Below are 13,809 nucleotides of genomic sequence, written 5' to 3'. Positions count from 1 at the left end.
TGCCCTAAGGTAAAAAAAAAAAAAAAGTCTAGACATCCTCTTTCCCTTCCCAGCCATGGGGCCCTGCAACCCTTTTCTGTGGGTATAGGATCAGAAGTTTTTTGTTCTCGTCATCCTCTTGTGCCTTAAGTTACTTTTTTGGGAAGGCAAGGGGAGAGGAAAACACCCTCCCCTTCCCTTCCCTCCTTCACTTGAGATTTCAGCTGTAGAGGAACAGCTGAAGTGATTCAGGCTGCCCAGAGAGGTCACAGATGTCCCTCAGTACCAGTGGAACAACGCTGCTCCTGCCCAGGTGGCACCAGGGGCAGGCGCCCCTCTGCCACCCCCACCCCCCAGATTTCATGCCCCCCAGTCCTCCTTGAGCAATCCACCAAGTCCCCCTGAGCCAGCTGACCAAGAGTCTGTACACAGAGCTCATAGAAACACGAGTTTTAGGATGGTTTTAGACCACCACAAAGAACAGTGAAGAAACTCTGGCTTCTGCTTACACGAATGTCACAAAGCTCTCATTAAATCAAAGGCAGAGACTTAAAATATTTCTTCAAGCAAAATCCCTGCTCTTCTCAAAGTCTCTCTCCAAAGATCAAAAACTACAATTGCTTAACTCAATCCACACAGAGTGATCATTATATTTGCCTCTATAAAAATCATATTTGTTCTTGTGCCTATATCTAAAGGTAATTTCAGACAGAAAATGAAATGGTGCTCTCTTGACCTCTTGTCTTACAAGGTTCATGAATTACTGACACATTACAATATCCCCCAACACTGTGGAAGCTTAGAGATACTGCAATGTCTCTCTTGTAAGTGAAATAAACTTGGTATGCCACTAAAAGGCATTAAATTATTTTCATTATGCCACACAGAATCTAAAACACTTACACTGTTTTGATTTCAAAATCCTTTGAGAACAATTATGCTCTCAGGGCCATAAGACTCTATTAGAAAAGTCCTCAGAAACCTAGCATGGTTTCAATAAATCCTCAAACACTACAAAGCAGTTACTCAGCTTGAAGAATGAAAACATGAGTTCATCCACTGCAAAGTCAGGATGTAAATTCTGCTCATAGAGTACCCTTGCACTTCCTAACACATTTTTTTTCTTCTCAATCAGGGCAACGCTTTAAGTCAGGTTTTCAGCATCAAGCACACTTAGATCCTTTTTTGATTGAAAATAAACTATATTTGACTTAGGATTAGTACAAATGTGAGATGTGCATATGCTTACGGTACTACTAGCTACCAGTATTAATCAGCAATTAGATATGCACAAATAGCTTTATACATATATAATTCAACAAGTCTTAACATTCGGGATTAGAGAACCATCAGATGAAGTCAGTGATTGTCAAAAGGAATGAATAAATAAGTTAACTTCTTTAATTTATACAATGGCACAAAAAATGCTTCAGAACAGCGAAAATCAGATTTCAGGGGTGACTAGTGTGGTTGTAGGGATCCTGATTAAAAAAAAAATGCAGCCACAGTTATTTTGGCTGATGAGGCTGTTCAAGCCTAAGTAGAGCTTTTGAGCATAAGTACACAATAAGCTTGTTTGTATATACATGCTTATGTACTCCTAGAAGGAGCACAACCTTCTAATTAGGCAAATCATCTCCCCTTTCCAAAGGAAAATAACAGCATCAAAACGCAATCAAAACAGGCGGAAAGGGGCGAGGAGGAGAGGACAAGAGAGATTATATTCCCTTGGGCAGTGGCAGAACAGGAGGGCGGGAGAAGGGGGGGGGGAGGAAAAAAAGCAAACACCCAGGCAGGAAACCCGGCCCCAGCAACTTTCTGCCAAGGGCAGCTGAGATGCTTCATCCCAACCCTTTTTTTTTTTTTTTTTTTTTTTTTTTTTTTTTCCCCAGACGCGACTGTTTGGTGTGGCCGCCGGGGTCACACGGCAGCTGCGGAGGGGGCCGGGGGCCCCGGTCCCGGCAGCAGCGGCAGCAGAGTCCCTGTTTCCATGACCTCAGGCGGGGGGCACAGCTGGTGGCAGCTGCAGCACCATCTGCTCGGGGCTGGGCCCCCGCCCCTGCCTGGGGCTGCCCGGCCAGGTACAGCCAGAGCCAGTGCTGGAGTGTCCCCAGGGGGGCACAGCCACCCACAGCACGGGCACCCCAGGGAGGGGCTCTGCCGGTCCCCAGGAGGGGTTTGCAAAATGGAAAAGTAAAAAAAAACGAGAGCGGGACGAAAGCTACAGAGCCCCGACGGTGCGTGCAGATGTCAGTGTCCCTCCGCGGAGCACGTATTTATGGAATGCTGTCAGCACGTCATCTGATTTGTAGCAGTTCGCACAGAGGGAAGGGAAAAGGGGGGGGAAAAAAAAGAAAAGAGATGCCAAGGCACCCCTAACTTTCCTCTTTCATCGAGAGGCTTCTGAACACGACGAGAACTTTATCACTTTTCAGTTCGGTATTGCAAAATCTGCCACACCACCACGCAGACAGTGCTTCCCATTTCCCTGTCTTCACCATTTATTAAAAAATAAAGAAAAATGCTTACTTCTTCTATGCCCAAGGAGTAAACACATTTAGAAGTTTCTTTTAAACATTCACATTCAGCCACAGCACAGCACTTGTTAGAGGCACAATTCTGTATCATCAATATTGCTTCCTAGTGCCAGTCGTGAAGGAACTGGCTCAGACAGTCCTGACCACCACATCAGCCCAGCTGAGCTCTGCCAACTTCACAGGTTTCTTCCAGGTTTACTCCAAAAGTACCAAAATCAGAACTAGGAATTTTGTGTGAAAACAAGCTGAGCTCTACAGTTCTCATTGGCACAATTATTTCCAAAGGCTAAAACGTGTACCACTTACCATACATTTTGCCTTCATCTGATAAGATGATTTTCCTCCTCCCACATGGTGGATAGATAGCTAGAGCCTCCTGAAAGCTCTGTTCAATGTCAGGGCTCCAGACACCTTCTGCATCATTGTCAATAGGTTTATCTGCAGAATCACTCATTCTTTCAATATCTTCGGCAGGACTCTCGCTGCCGCTCCAGCTGCTGGGCTCAATGGTGATGGCTGGGGTCTCCAAGCCTAAGCCTGGAGTCTTCAAGGAAATAAACCTGCAAAACAAACAAACAAACAACCCCAAAAGGCATTAAAGACATGGAACTCCAGGCAAACATTTCTGTCTACTTCGATGCTAAGTTGACTGCAGCTGAGCAGGAATGGCCGTAACACGAGCATGGGGTGCACCCAGGAAAAGTGAAAAACTAATAACCATTCTACCTCAAATGAGCACAGGTGGAGCAACAAGGCCGTCAGAAGGGGAACTCTACCACATTTTCTGTGTGCAATTACATGAAGGCATAGAGCATCAGGTTATTTTTCACAGATAGACAAAGTGGGTCTTAATATTTGGAAAAAACTCTCCAGCCACATTTCATCTGGCTGAAGACTGGCACCCTTAAAATAACAAGCCAGACCCTCAGGCAGGAGTAAATCAGCGTACTTCCACTGGCTGGAAGGGAAGCACACCAATTTATGCCACAGTGACCACCAGAGCCTAAACCCACTTGAACCTAAAAACAAAAGCAAAAACTATTGTTCGCATTCATCCGGATGTCAGTGGAGTAAATGGAATTACACTAGTGATGACACAGCTCAATGCAATGAAGTGGAAAAGGCTGTAATTTTCAGATCTTACCCAAATAAATAATACAATAAGAAGCTGAGCTACATACGAGAAGAAATTTTTTAAATGATAATATCAGAGAAAGGAATTACAAGAAAAGATATATGCTCTGCTTGATTTAAAAGGTCTCTGTCACAGAACCATAGCAGAACAAAAATTACAAGCTTCAAGTTGCTGAATCAATTTAATAAGAAATAATTTAATATAGCTGCACCTGCTCACACCAGCAGAGCTGCAGATCTGTCAGTGTTCCTTTTATATTTTTGAGAGAAATACAACTCTGCTATAAAGACTTGCTCCAGGCAAAAAAGCTGCTATACCAGACCACATTCACCTCTGGTGTAATTCTTCAAGAAGTCAGTGAAATAACACCAGGAAGAGATTTGGCTCAACGTGTCTAGGCATAATGCAGTTTTATTTTGAAAAACGAAGAAGTTTGGTGACTCTAACTAATCTAAGTGGATGGGAGTGTTCAAACATGCACACATGAGCTGCAAACGCACTTAAAAATCCAGTTTGCTGCATAAACACTCAGAATCCCCAAACTATAACAGTTTTACTCTGCTGGGGCAGAAGAGAGGGGCTTCCCCTTCTGCACATCTCCATGCTCATGCTGATACACCTCTCACTGGGATCTCACAGGATGCCCATAAAACAACAGGTGAAAAGTGGCAGAACGGCATTTACCGCACGGAGAAAGAAGGGGAGGTTGTACATGGAAGGCCATGACACCTCTGAGCTTTGGGCTGGAGAACTCCCTGAAAGAGGAAATATTTTCAGCAGCCCTCACTCGAACTCACCAATCAACCAATTGCTACAGATAACCAAAACCTGACAGTCCAGTCCCTCGGAGGCTACGGTGTCTTGCAAGAAGAAAAACAACAGAGCTGAAACCGGGGAAACAGGGAGCAGCCTCTTAGTCTCACAGACCAACATTACCAGTCTGACGTCCAAAGTATGGGGTATTTCCACTCCTCCAGGCTCTTAACAGGAGCTCGGAGGGATCAGCACATGTGAAATGGACTCCCAAGAACTTGATTTTCCTTACTCGCCCGTCTGTTTCCATAAATGAGGCATTTCTTAACTTCACATTGGTTTGAACATTTCAGCACAGCAATCGCCAGGCTAATCACTGCCTCAAACGCTTTTTAATAACTGATAATGAGGGAGCAGATGGATTCGCAGGGAACCACACACAAATGGTAAAGTGGGTGAGAAGTCTGGCCAAATGCACCACTTATTATCTGGGAAATCCAGAATATACAAAATTTTTAAATTCTCATCACATGAAGGGAGATGTAAACCTTGGTAAAACAGTGAAACACACCATCCTTCCTCATCCTCAGAAGGTTGAATGGTTGATTCAACCCCTGCAAGAGTTGAAACTTGTATGTAAGATTAAAGCCAAAGCATAAACACAGCGATACCGGGAAAGTACTGACATTAAACAATCATGTCCACTTAAGCCTCCACATACAGGGGGAATTTTAGGTAAACGAGAGGTAATTGAATGTTAACAGGGATAATTAGGGAGGTTTCAGTTTTATTGCCATAGTGCAGGGGAAAATGGCTACTGGAGGACTTCACATGATCGAGACCACCACTGAGCATTTCACCAGAAGACAGCACCAAATGGGACTGTTTCCTGGGTCTGTTCTTCAGAGGTGACTACAGGAGGAAATCCTTCCCCTCCCTGATCCCAGGCTCAACAGCATGCAATGCACAGCACAGCCACAGGCAGCTTTTGCTCAGCCCAACCACCCTCTGCTTACAAAATCTGTCACAGTCATAGCCTCAAGTCTTATTATCGCCCTATAAACCAGCCCTTGTTATTACATTATGCCGAAATAATTAAAAAGCACAAGGATCACAGTAAGGCTCTAAAGTAATTAATGTTACTTGATAGTCATGTTATATCTTGCATCGTGTTTACTGGTGAATTTTCACTAAGGTGCTATCTCCCTTCCCATTCCTTTTTACATACTTGGATATCATCTTGAGGCATTAGTAGCTACTATTCCAGACTCTAAAATGTAAGACAACCAAATGTTTCTTCCAGAACATCTGTACAACTGGGGCAGGAAGCAACCTGCTGGAAGAAAACCTCTCATACTAAAGGTTATTTTCAGTGATTTCTGTTTTGGTGAATGCTGACACTACAGATCAATCTAGAGGACCAAGGAGAAAAAAACACTTGGATTACAACTGCTAAATGACTCCCTCTTATTTCAGGAAAATAATGAGCTAACTCAGTTAATCACTTCCAGCTCACCTCTGCATATCAAAAGGCAATTCCACATCCTTCTTAGCTTGAATTCTAAGGACCCAACTGTGACGAAAAATTTCAGACTTCTTACGCTGAAGTTCTTCACGATTATCAAAAATAATACAAGCTGTTGACAGATGAACTTTGTTTCACATTTCTAATGAGCTATGAATCTCTTGTGAAACATGTGGATTTACAATCCAATTTAAATTTATAAAAATTATTTTTAAAAGCAAGCCTTATTTTTATTAGCAAACTCCAAATCTTGCAATACCAACTTCCAGCAGACAAAGAGTTAAGCTCCTGGGGGTAATCAACCCCACCTCCCTTCACCAGAATCAGAGCTTGTACACATGACAGATCATTCTAGGATTATTTAAAGCACACTACTGCAGTTTAGGAGGTCTCTCCTAACTAGAGTTTTCCTTCCAACACCAGTCTTACATATTTCAAGACAGCTTCCCCTGTGCATAACACTCCTTTAGCTGCAAACCCGAATGCATCCTTCCTGCAGTTGCTTTCCATTCTCTCCAGTTAAGTCACTTCTAAGTATATCTTTTGTTGTTCAGTTATTAAGACACTTTTTCTCTGCACAGTGGAGGTATCTCCCCCACCCCCCCCAAACAACACAATGTTACATTTCGGAATGGAGAAATTAGTAGGGGCAATAAAGGATTTTATAAACAGGTTTTATCGCCAATCCATTCAAGACAGCTCGATGAGGTACAAGATAGGACTTATTATCATTATGTTCCCTCAGTAGATCAACTTGAAAAATTACTTTAAAAACACAGAGAAACAAGACTAGCCATTGTCAGAGCTGATCAAACCAATGTATTTAACTAAAACCAAATGATAGTCTGCAACTTCTTATCAAGGGAATGGTTTCTTTACTTGCACAAAACACTCTCTTATGCCTTCACTTTATGAGCAATGCAAACCTGGACTTGCTCAGAAAGCTGCTGCTCACAGACCAACAACTGAGATCAGTAGCTCCTCACAGGAGCATAGGACAAGTGCAGATTTAAGGCCTTGATATGTTTCATACCCTTCAATATTTGCACAATGAACCAACATGAAAACACTGTCTTTCAAAAGTCATTACGGACGAATCTTATTTCATAATATCTTGCAAAAGTTAAACCATTTTCTCTGTTTGCTTAATTCATTTACTTTCTTGGATTTCAGTGTACAGGTGCCAAACGGTGCCTTCACTGTGGTGTCACATAACCACTGGAAGAGGATTAATACTCTGCAGATATTGGTGCAGGAACACGAGAATGACTGAAAACATGCCTTGATTCTGAGAGGTGTCTGAGAAAGAAAACATTATATCTCCCAAGTCTTCTAAATTGTGTCTGCTTGAAGGGGATGAAGTGTAGGTATTTTTGAGATAATCTACAATGGCACCTGCAAGAATTGGCAGGTGAGAAAGCACCAGTGTAGTTATCCACACTGATCTTCTGGCTATGAATAGCTGTAGATGGCTGTTCTTTCAACCAGACCAATATTCCTAAAACCTGTCTTTCAGAAAAACTTTAATTCTAGAGGTAAAGATTTTTAGTGTTGAAGGGGTAAATTACACTTTTAAAGATACATTTTATTTTTAATTTGTGAACAAACTCAGCTTCAATTATATAAAAACAATGGGATCGAGAATTCAACAAGTTTTTTATAAACATCAAGATGATAATGAGCAGATGAGTAAAAACCAACTAATTCTAAATTTGCAGATGGCAAATTTTCTCTGAAGGTTTGAAATGTTGCAGGCCCATGGGATTTTCCTTTTGCTTTGTTCAGCAGTGCAAATCCACAGCTGGAGTGCTAAAGCTCTGGAGAGAATCCAGAGGAAGAAAGTTATCAGATCTAGAAAACATGACCTACCAGGAAAGGAATTAGGTTTGTTTAAATTTAGAGAAGGCTGATGTGAGAAGATAACCACTTTCAAATAAGGAAAAGGTAAAAGCAAAGCAGAGAAGCAACTCTTGGCCATTTCTACCAAGGACAGGATATGAAGCAAAGAACTTAAATTGCAGCAAGAAAACTCTAGGTTGGTCATTTGGAAGACTGTTCTGACCCTACCAAGTCACACCCTGGAAGCATCTGAGGGCACGGGGGAGCTGCTGGAGAAGAGAGGTTGTTCAGAGGAGGTGACACAAATGTTTCTCAGGATCAATGCTCAGCCCTGTCTGAGGTAGAGAAATGAACTACATGATGCCGTGAGACTCAGCCCCAACAGGAGGAAACCTGCCCTGGGAGCACATCCTTGACTAGGCATGGGGGAATCCAGGTGCCCAAGAGACTTCACACATGTCCTAGTGACCAGACAGCTTTGTCAGCTGCAGGGCAGGAATCCAGGCAAAACCAGGCTTCCTACTGCAGGTGCCTGTGGAGCTCCACGCTCCTTCACTCAGCGCAGTCTCCTTGCACAGGAGCTGGGCATCCTGCTGGGCATCCTGCTGGGCATCCTCCTGCATGAGCATCACTGGCAAAAGCCACCCGTGGAGTAGCTCATCAAGGCAGCCAGGATGGGGGAAGACCAAACCACCAGGCTGGGGAGGAGAAGGCTCCATCTCCTGCTGGTTTTGGAGATGAGGCTGCCTCATCCCCCAGCCACCCCCCAGTGCTTCCAGATATCTGTTGAACTGCACAACTCTTGCCATCATATCCAGATTTATCAAGCTCTTTCTGCATTGATTAAATTAAATATGGAACTGGTGGAAAGCTTGAATTTTACTAGGATTTTATGCTTCTATGTTGCCAGTAAAAGTATCTTTAAAGTGTTTATGCAAGTCAAGTATATAAAAAAATAACTTTTTTATTTAAAAAGAAATTTACACTATGGATTTTCTAGCTGTGATGGGTAAGTATGTATGGATTTTCCTGATTCACTGAGGTGTTCTTCAGGCATTACTTTCAGGAAAACACTATATATATTCAAGCCATTTTATATATAATTTCTTTTTATGAGGAAAGGATATAACACAGTATGAAGAATAAAAATGTAAATAATTTACAGAGCATTCAGTGGTGAAACCATTAGATTAAAATGACTTTATATTGTATTTCTGTTATAAGTTCTACTTATCAGCAGTTATTCCCTCTAAGAAGAAAGAGCACCAGGAGACAGAAGCAGCCCATTTGTAGGATAAAGTTTTCCTTTAAAACTCAGTTAGACTAATTCAGCCCTTCGCATTTGCCACTGAAATGAAATAAAACAAGTTTTTCTCTGATTGCATGAACACTTCAGGAAGAAATTCTGATGCTGTGCTTTTTCAGTGATCACATAGTTGCATGCAATGATGCTTCCATGTACTTTCTATTGTTCATATAAACTACCTCTGTTGCCCTAAGATAGAAGTTACCATTTCTTGCTTGGGATTCAAGCTATGTATTAACTGCAAGCTACCTATTTCAGATTTGTCTTTGGGATCTGTGCAGGAATAACATGATCAGTTCAACTGCAGCTACAGAACACCTGTGAAGAGCACATGATGCTTTTTTCTGAAGCGAGTGCATTATGCAGTGAATTCAGGCACACTTTCTTCTCCTCAACTACCCCACTCAGGGTAAACATAAAAGTAGCAGGAAGACAGACAGTGCCATGTCAGTGTGGAAAATACCAAAAACATGTAACATAACATCAGTGAAGCGATAGTTTTCTTCCAACAGAACTGATCATCTGAGAAGATTTACATGTGTATTTTCACAAACTCTGAGGAAACTTACTGAACAAAGAATGACTTAGATCTGCAAGAGTAGGCAGCGTATAGGCCTAAATGCGAAATTAGGATTATATGAACTATTTATAAAAAGAAACAATGCATTCTCCTTGAATTGCTCTTTTTTTTTTTTTTTTTTTTTTGCTTATAGAAACAGATTACTCAGCAAAGAGTGGGTTGATGCTAATACATGGGAATTCTTCCCTTTGCAAACAGCTTTCATCTCTGCATTCTTTATGCAAGTGAAAGGAGTATTTGGTACCACTCTGAGGGCCTCATTTATTTATTTTTCCAAAAGCTGCTTTTGTTGATATATGATTATTGTTGTAAGGATACTGAGTCATTGACTCCAACCCAGTTTTCTTTTCCATTAGTTTTAATTTCATACTGTTAATAAAATAGTTCATCTTCTCAGTGGGGAAACGACTGGATTCTGACTGTGACTACACCACACTCCCGGGCCCTGTCAGCTTTGTGCTGGCTCACCAGGACACCTTCAGCAAGCGGCTACAGTTTCAAAAGCATACATATTAACTAGCTAGCGGCCAGCAATCCAGCTTGAAAAACTGCTTTTTAAGGGGCTACACACCACTCGAGGGCCATGGTCTCCCCGGATTACCGAGTTATCACCGGGTAGGTGAATCTCAACATACCCGTTGTGAATGCCTATCTCATTACAGTCACAGCTGCTGGAGATACGATTCCTTCCCCTGTGATACCGAAGCAGCCACGCTCATCCTAGGTGCTAGAGCTCATTTACACCCAGCTGGCTTCAATTATAAGGGTGTTCCTGGGATTTCACCCAGCTCCAGTCCTGCATCGTGGTGGTAACCAACAAAGATTATCCTCACTACGACTTGGCACTCGGCAGGATGAAGAACGTTGAGCGCCGTGTCTGTCTTGCTTTTGCTAATTGCCAACACGAAGCGAAGGAAAGGATAAAATATTTACCAGCCCTCAGAAGGAGAAGCCATTCTTTCTGCCACTGCAGGAAGAGACTGTGCAACAACCCAGCCGCTGTGCTGTGCAGCGGGAGCTGACCGTGCCCCTCCTGTCACCCAACGGGGACATGGTTTATGAATGGCAACGGCAGCATCTATTACCAGTGTAATGCCATGCCGTGCTTGCCCCAGCTGTGCTCCAGCTGTGACTTTTCTACGGCAAAAGTTGCTATATATTGTGAAGTGGGGATTATTAATATTTCGCTCAATCGCCAATTATTCAGCTTTTAGAGGAATGGTCGGTGGCCAAGGCGGGTCTGTCCTTACAGGGAGGGGAGGCTCTGCTCCCAGAGAGAGTGATATGGCTTGGGCTGGCCAGAGAGCTGTTCTTTGGCACTGAAAATGTCAGTGCCCAAACTACTGCACTGCAGGTCTGTAAGAAACGTTTCCCGACCCCAAGGCCTGTACGTAGAGGCCGCAGAAGGTCCCTCAGGGCCAGATCTGCAGCCACTGCTTTGCTTGGGCCGTGTTCATGGAGCACGTGTTTGGCAGGTCACTATAACTCATTCTGCTGCCAACACATGTAAACAGAAAACAAAAACTAGTACATGTGGCTGTCAGGGCAATACGTTTTTTGACGTACAAGACTGGAAAAAGGGACACGAAAATAGATGCAGTTCTTGCTTACGCGCAATAACTGTCTGTTCCTTGAGAGCCTTAAGTTCAGTCACCCAGAGGAAGCTGAGACAGGGATTCCTTCTGCAGAGAGGCTCTGTGCCTTCCCAGTGACTCCACAAATTATTAATTACAGTATAAATGCCCTAAGAAAACAGACACTGGCCCTCCTTCAGCTCCAGTGCTGTTCATCTCTCCCTACCTCTCCTTATACATAGCTTTGGGATCTGGATCTGGATACAGACACAAACACACTGAATACCTTTGGAGCTATCCATCTTCTGCATCTACTGGTGGTTTTCCCACTGTTTCAGTCCCATCTACCTGGGGCTATGGGAATGATGTAAATGGCTTTCCCATGTGCAGACAGACGATCTCTTCTTTGTAGTTTGCTGTAACTGCCCTGTTTCCCACAGCACCACTGAGCATGACTAGTAATTTTGTACCTCAGAAGACAAGCTGGAACTATTAATACCACATACCAAGTGTTATAAATACCAGAATTAGGTACATCCTTGATCTCTGGTGTGTTACTAGCTTCCTGCTGGGACCACATATGATCCACTGCTCACACATATGATGGACCTGGCAAGTCATTCTGTCTAGATGTAGCTCTGAATTCATTTGTTTCCCCAGTTTCCTAAGCCTCCCTAATTTTATTGGAGTTCCCATGTCACACAGACATGTGCAAAACCAGATGCAATCCTTCACATTCATGGCTCTCTTATTCTATTCCTGGCATATGACTAACTGCTTTTGTACTCCAGTATTAGATTTTTCTCTCTCTCTCTTTTTTTTTTTTTTAATAACTTGTTTTCAGGATGAAAGTTTTTTTTTCCACAATGGCTGCAAAAACATCAGTGTTCACTCTAACAGCTCTGAGTGAGGTGGGAAAAGGGACAGAAAACCACCTGCTTGAACAACTTTATGTAAGTTCACTCAGGAAAGGGAAAACCAATGCTATTTGAAGGGTGGTCCAAAGTCTTACTGGTTCATATGTAACATAAAACTTTTGCCTATATAAAAAATATTTTATATAATGATTTAAGTATTCTGTTAAAAAGGTACAAAGAAGGCACAGTGGAGTAAAAGGTTCGTTCATTTACTCAGGTGCATTTGTTTAAACAAGAAACAGCCACAAGATTAACCCTTTCCCCATTCCAAGCTGAAGAAGGACCCTTCTTTTATGAAGCAGGAGAAAATCAAGTTTTGGACAAAGTGCAACTTCCAGTTGGCCAAAGCCACCCCTGGAATCCAGCACTGGCACCTTTTATCCCTCAAGCCCACTTGTTCTCTGCTTTGCAGATGTTATACAAACACTCCTTTGTGCAAGAGCAAACACACACACACATGCACACACAGACTTTCTCAAACATTTGTTGAAAGAGCTAAATTGCAGCTAAAATTCATTTTACAAGTTAAAAAACTACCAAACACTATCCATGAGCTCTATCCCTCTAAAGTTGCTACAGACTTGTTATGAATGTCTCATGCTCACCTGAATGTGCTGGTTTTGTACCAGGCAAAACCAGGAGAAAACAGCTTTATTCTGCTTTGGTGTTACTACTTGAGCTACCGCCCCGGGCTCTGATTCTGCCAACACAGAGCCATTTTATACATATGAATAATCACTCCAATTTTAATGAAGCTCCTCACATCTCCATTAGCAATTGTTTTGGCTGGAAAAAGGCCCTGCCTATCAACCCTGAAGGAGCCTGGAAACAGAGAAGTGATAATACTGGGAGGCTCACTTTGGGAAAGGCTGTGGTTTTCTGGTGATAGGACACAGAATTGCAAGACAACAAAAAAAAAAAAAAAAAAGGAAGGGGTGAAATCACAGCGCCACAGTCCTCAGCAGGGCTGAGATTTGATCCCAGTTTTCTGGCCTTGTGCTCACCAACTCTAAACAGAAAGAGATTTCAGAAATCAGCATATGAGATCAGATAGGACTTGGGGTCCATGCAGACTAGTCACAACATGTCTAGTGTCTTCATCGCATGCCAACACTGGAAACCCCACCTCGTGTTTTTGTGTATAGAGAAAAATCAAAGCAACAATTCTGTTTGCAAATGCAGTAGCTGTCAAATAAAAATATTTTAACTCATTCTGTTTTCCAGCTGCTAGCAGTAGTGTTATGGGCAAATTACCTGCCAAATTAAATTTTAAGTCTGACTTGTTTATCTATTACAAAGGAAGCCTTCTATGTAAGGAAATGAGCATTACTTAGACAGCACTTATACACCAACTTCTTTCTTCCATCTCACTCTTGCCTCCAACACCTGTCCCTCACAGGTGGTGAATGCATTGGCAGTGGCCTCACTTTGTCCATATGACTGTCTCATACAGATAATGGCAGGTCTACAGCTTGCACGCTGTCCATAATGGAAAATTTATTTCTGACATCTCATATAGGATTCCCCTGAGGACTGAAGATGCTTTTATGCAGCAGGACTTACATCTTCTACAAGGGAGTAGTAGAAAACACTCTCCTGCTGAGATTCTGAAACAATCCCAAACTGTGGCAATCTTTAATTGCTGGACACAAGTAAACCCTACA

General features: G+C 42.5%; 1 protein-coding gene across 4 annotated transcripts in view; it reads right to left on the bottom strand.

Moving 5' to 3' along the window:
- Window positions 1-13,809, bottom strand: part of TEAD1 (TEA domain transcription factor 1) — a 158,606-nt gene that overhangs the window by 100,968 nt on the left and 43,829 nt on the right. For all 4 annotated transcript variants that reach the window (XM_051803839.1, XM_051803841.1, XM_051803843.1 and 1 more), the window contains exon 3: window positions 2,823-3,076. In XM_051803839.1, the coding sequence (XP_051659799.1) occupies window positions 2,823-2,970 (148 nt within the window). In that variant the 5' untranslated portion in view covers window positions 2,971-3,076. The remainder of the gene's footprint in view (window positions 1-2,822; window positions 3,077-13,809) is intronic.

Source organism: Manacus candei, unplaced genomic scaffold (assembly GCF_025592945.1).
Source record: "Manacus candei isolate 608988 ecotype Guabito, Panama unplaced genomic scaffold, ASM2559294v1 h1tg000060l, whole genome shotgun sequence".
In the NCBI taxonomy this organism is placed as follows: Eukaryota; Metazoa; Chordata; class Aves; order Passeriformes; family Pipridae; genus Manacus; species Manacus candei.
Note: the sequence above shows the minus strand (reverse complement) of the source record. Positions and strands in the feature narration are given on the sequence as shown.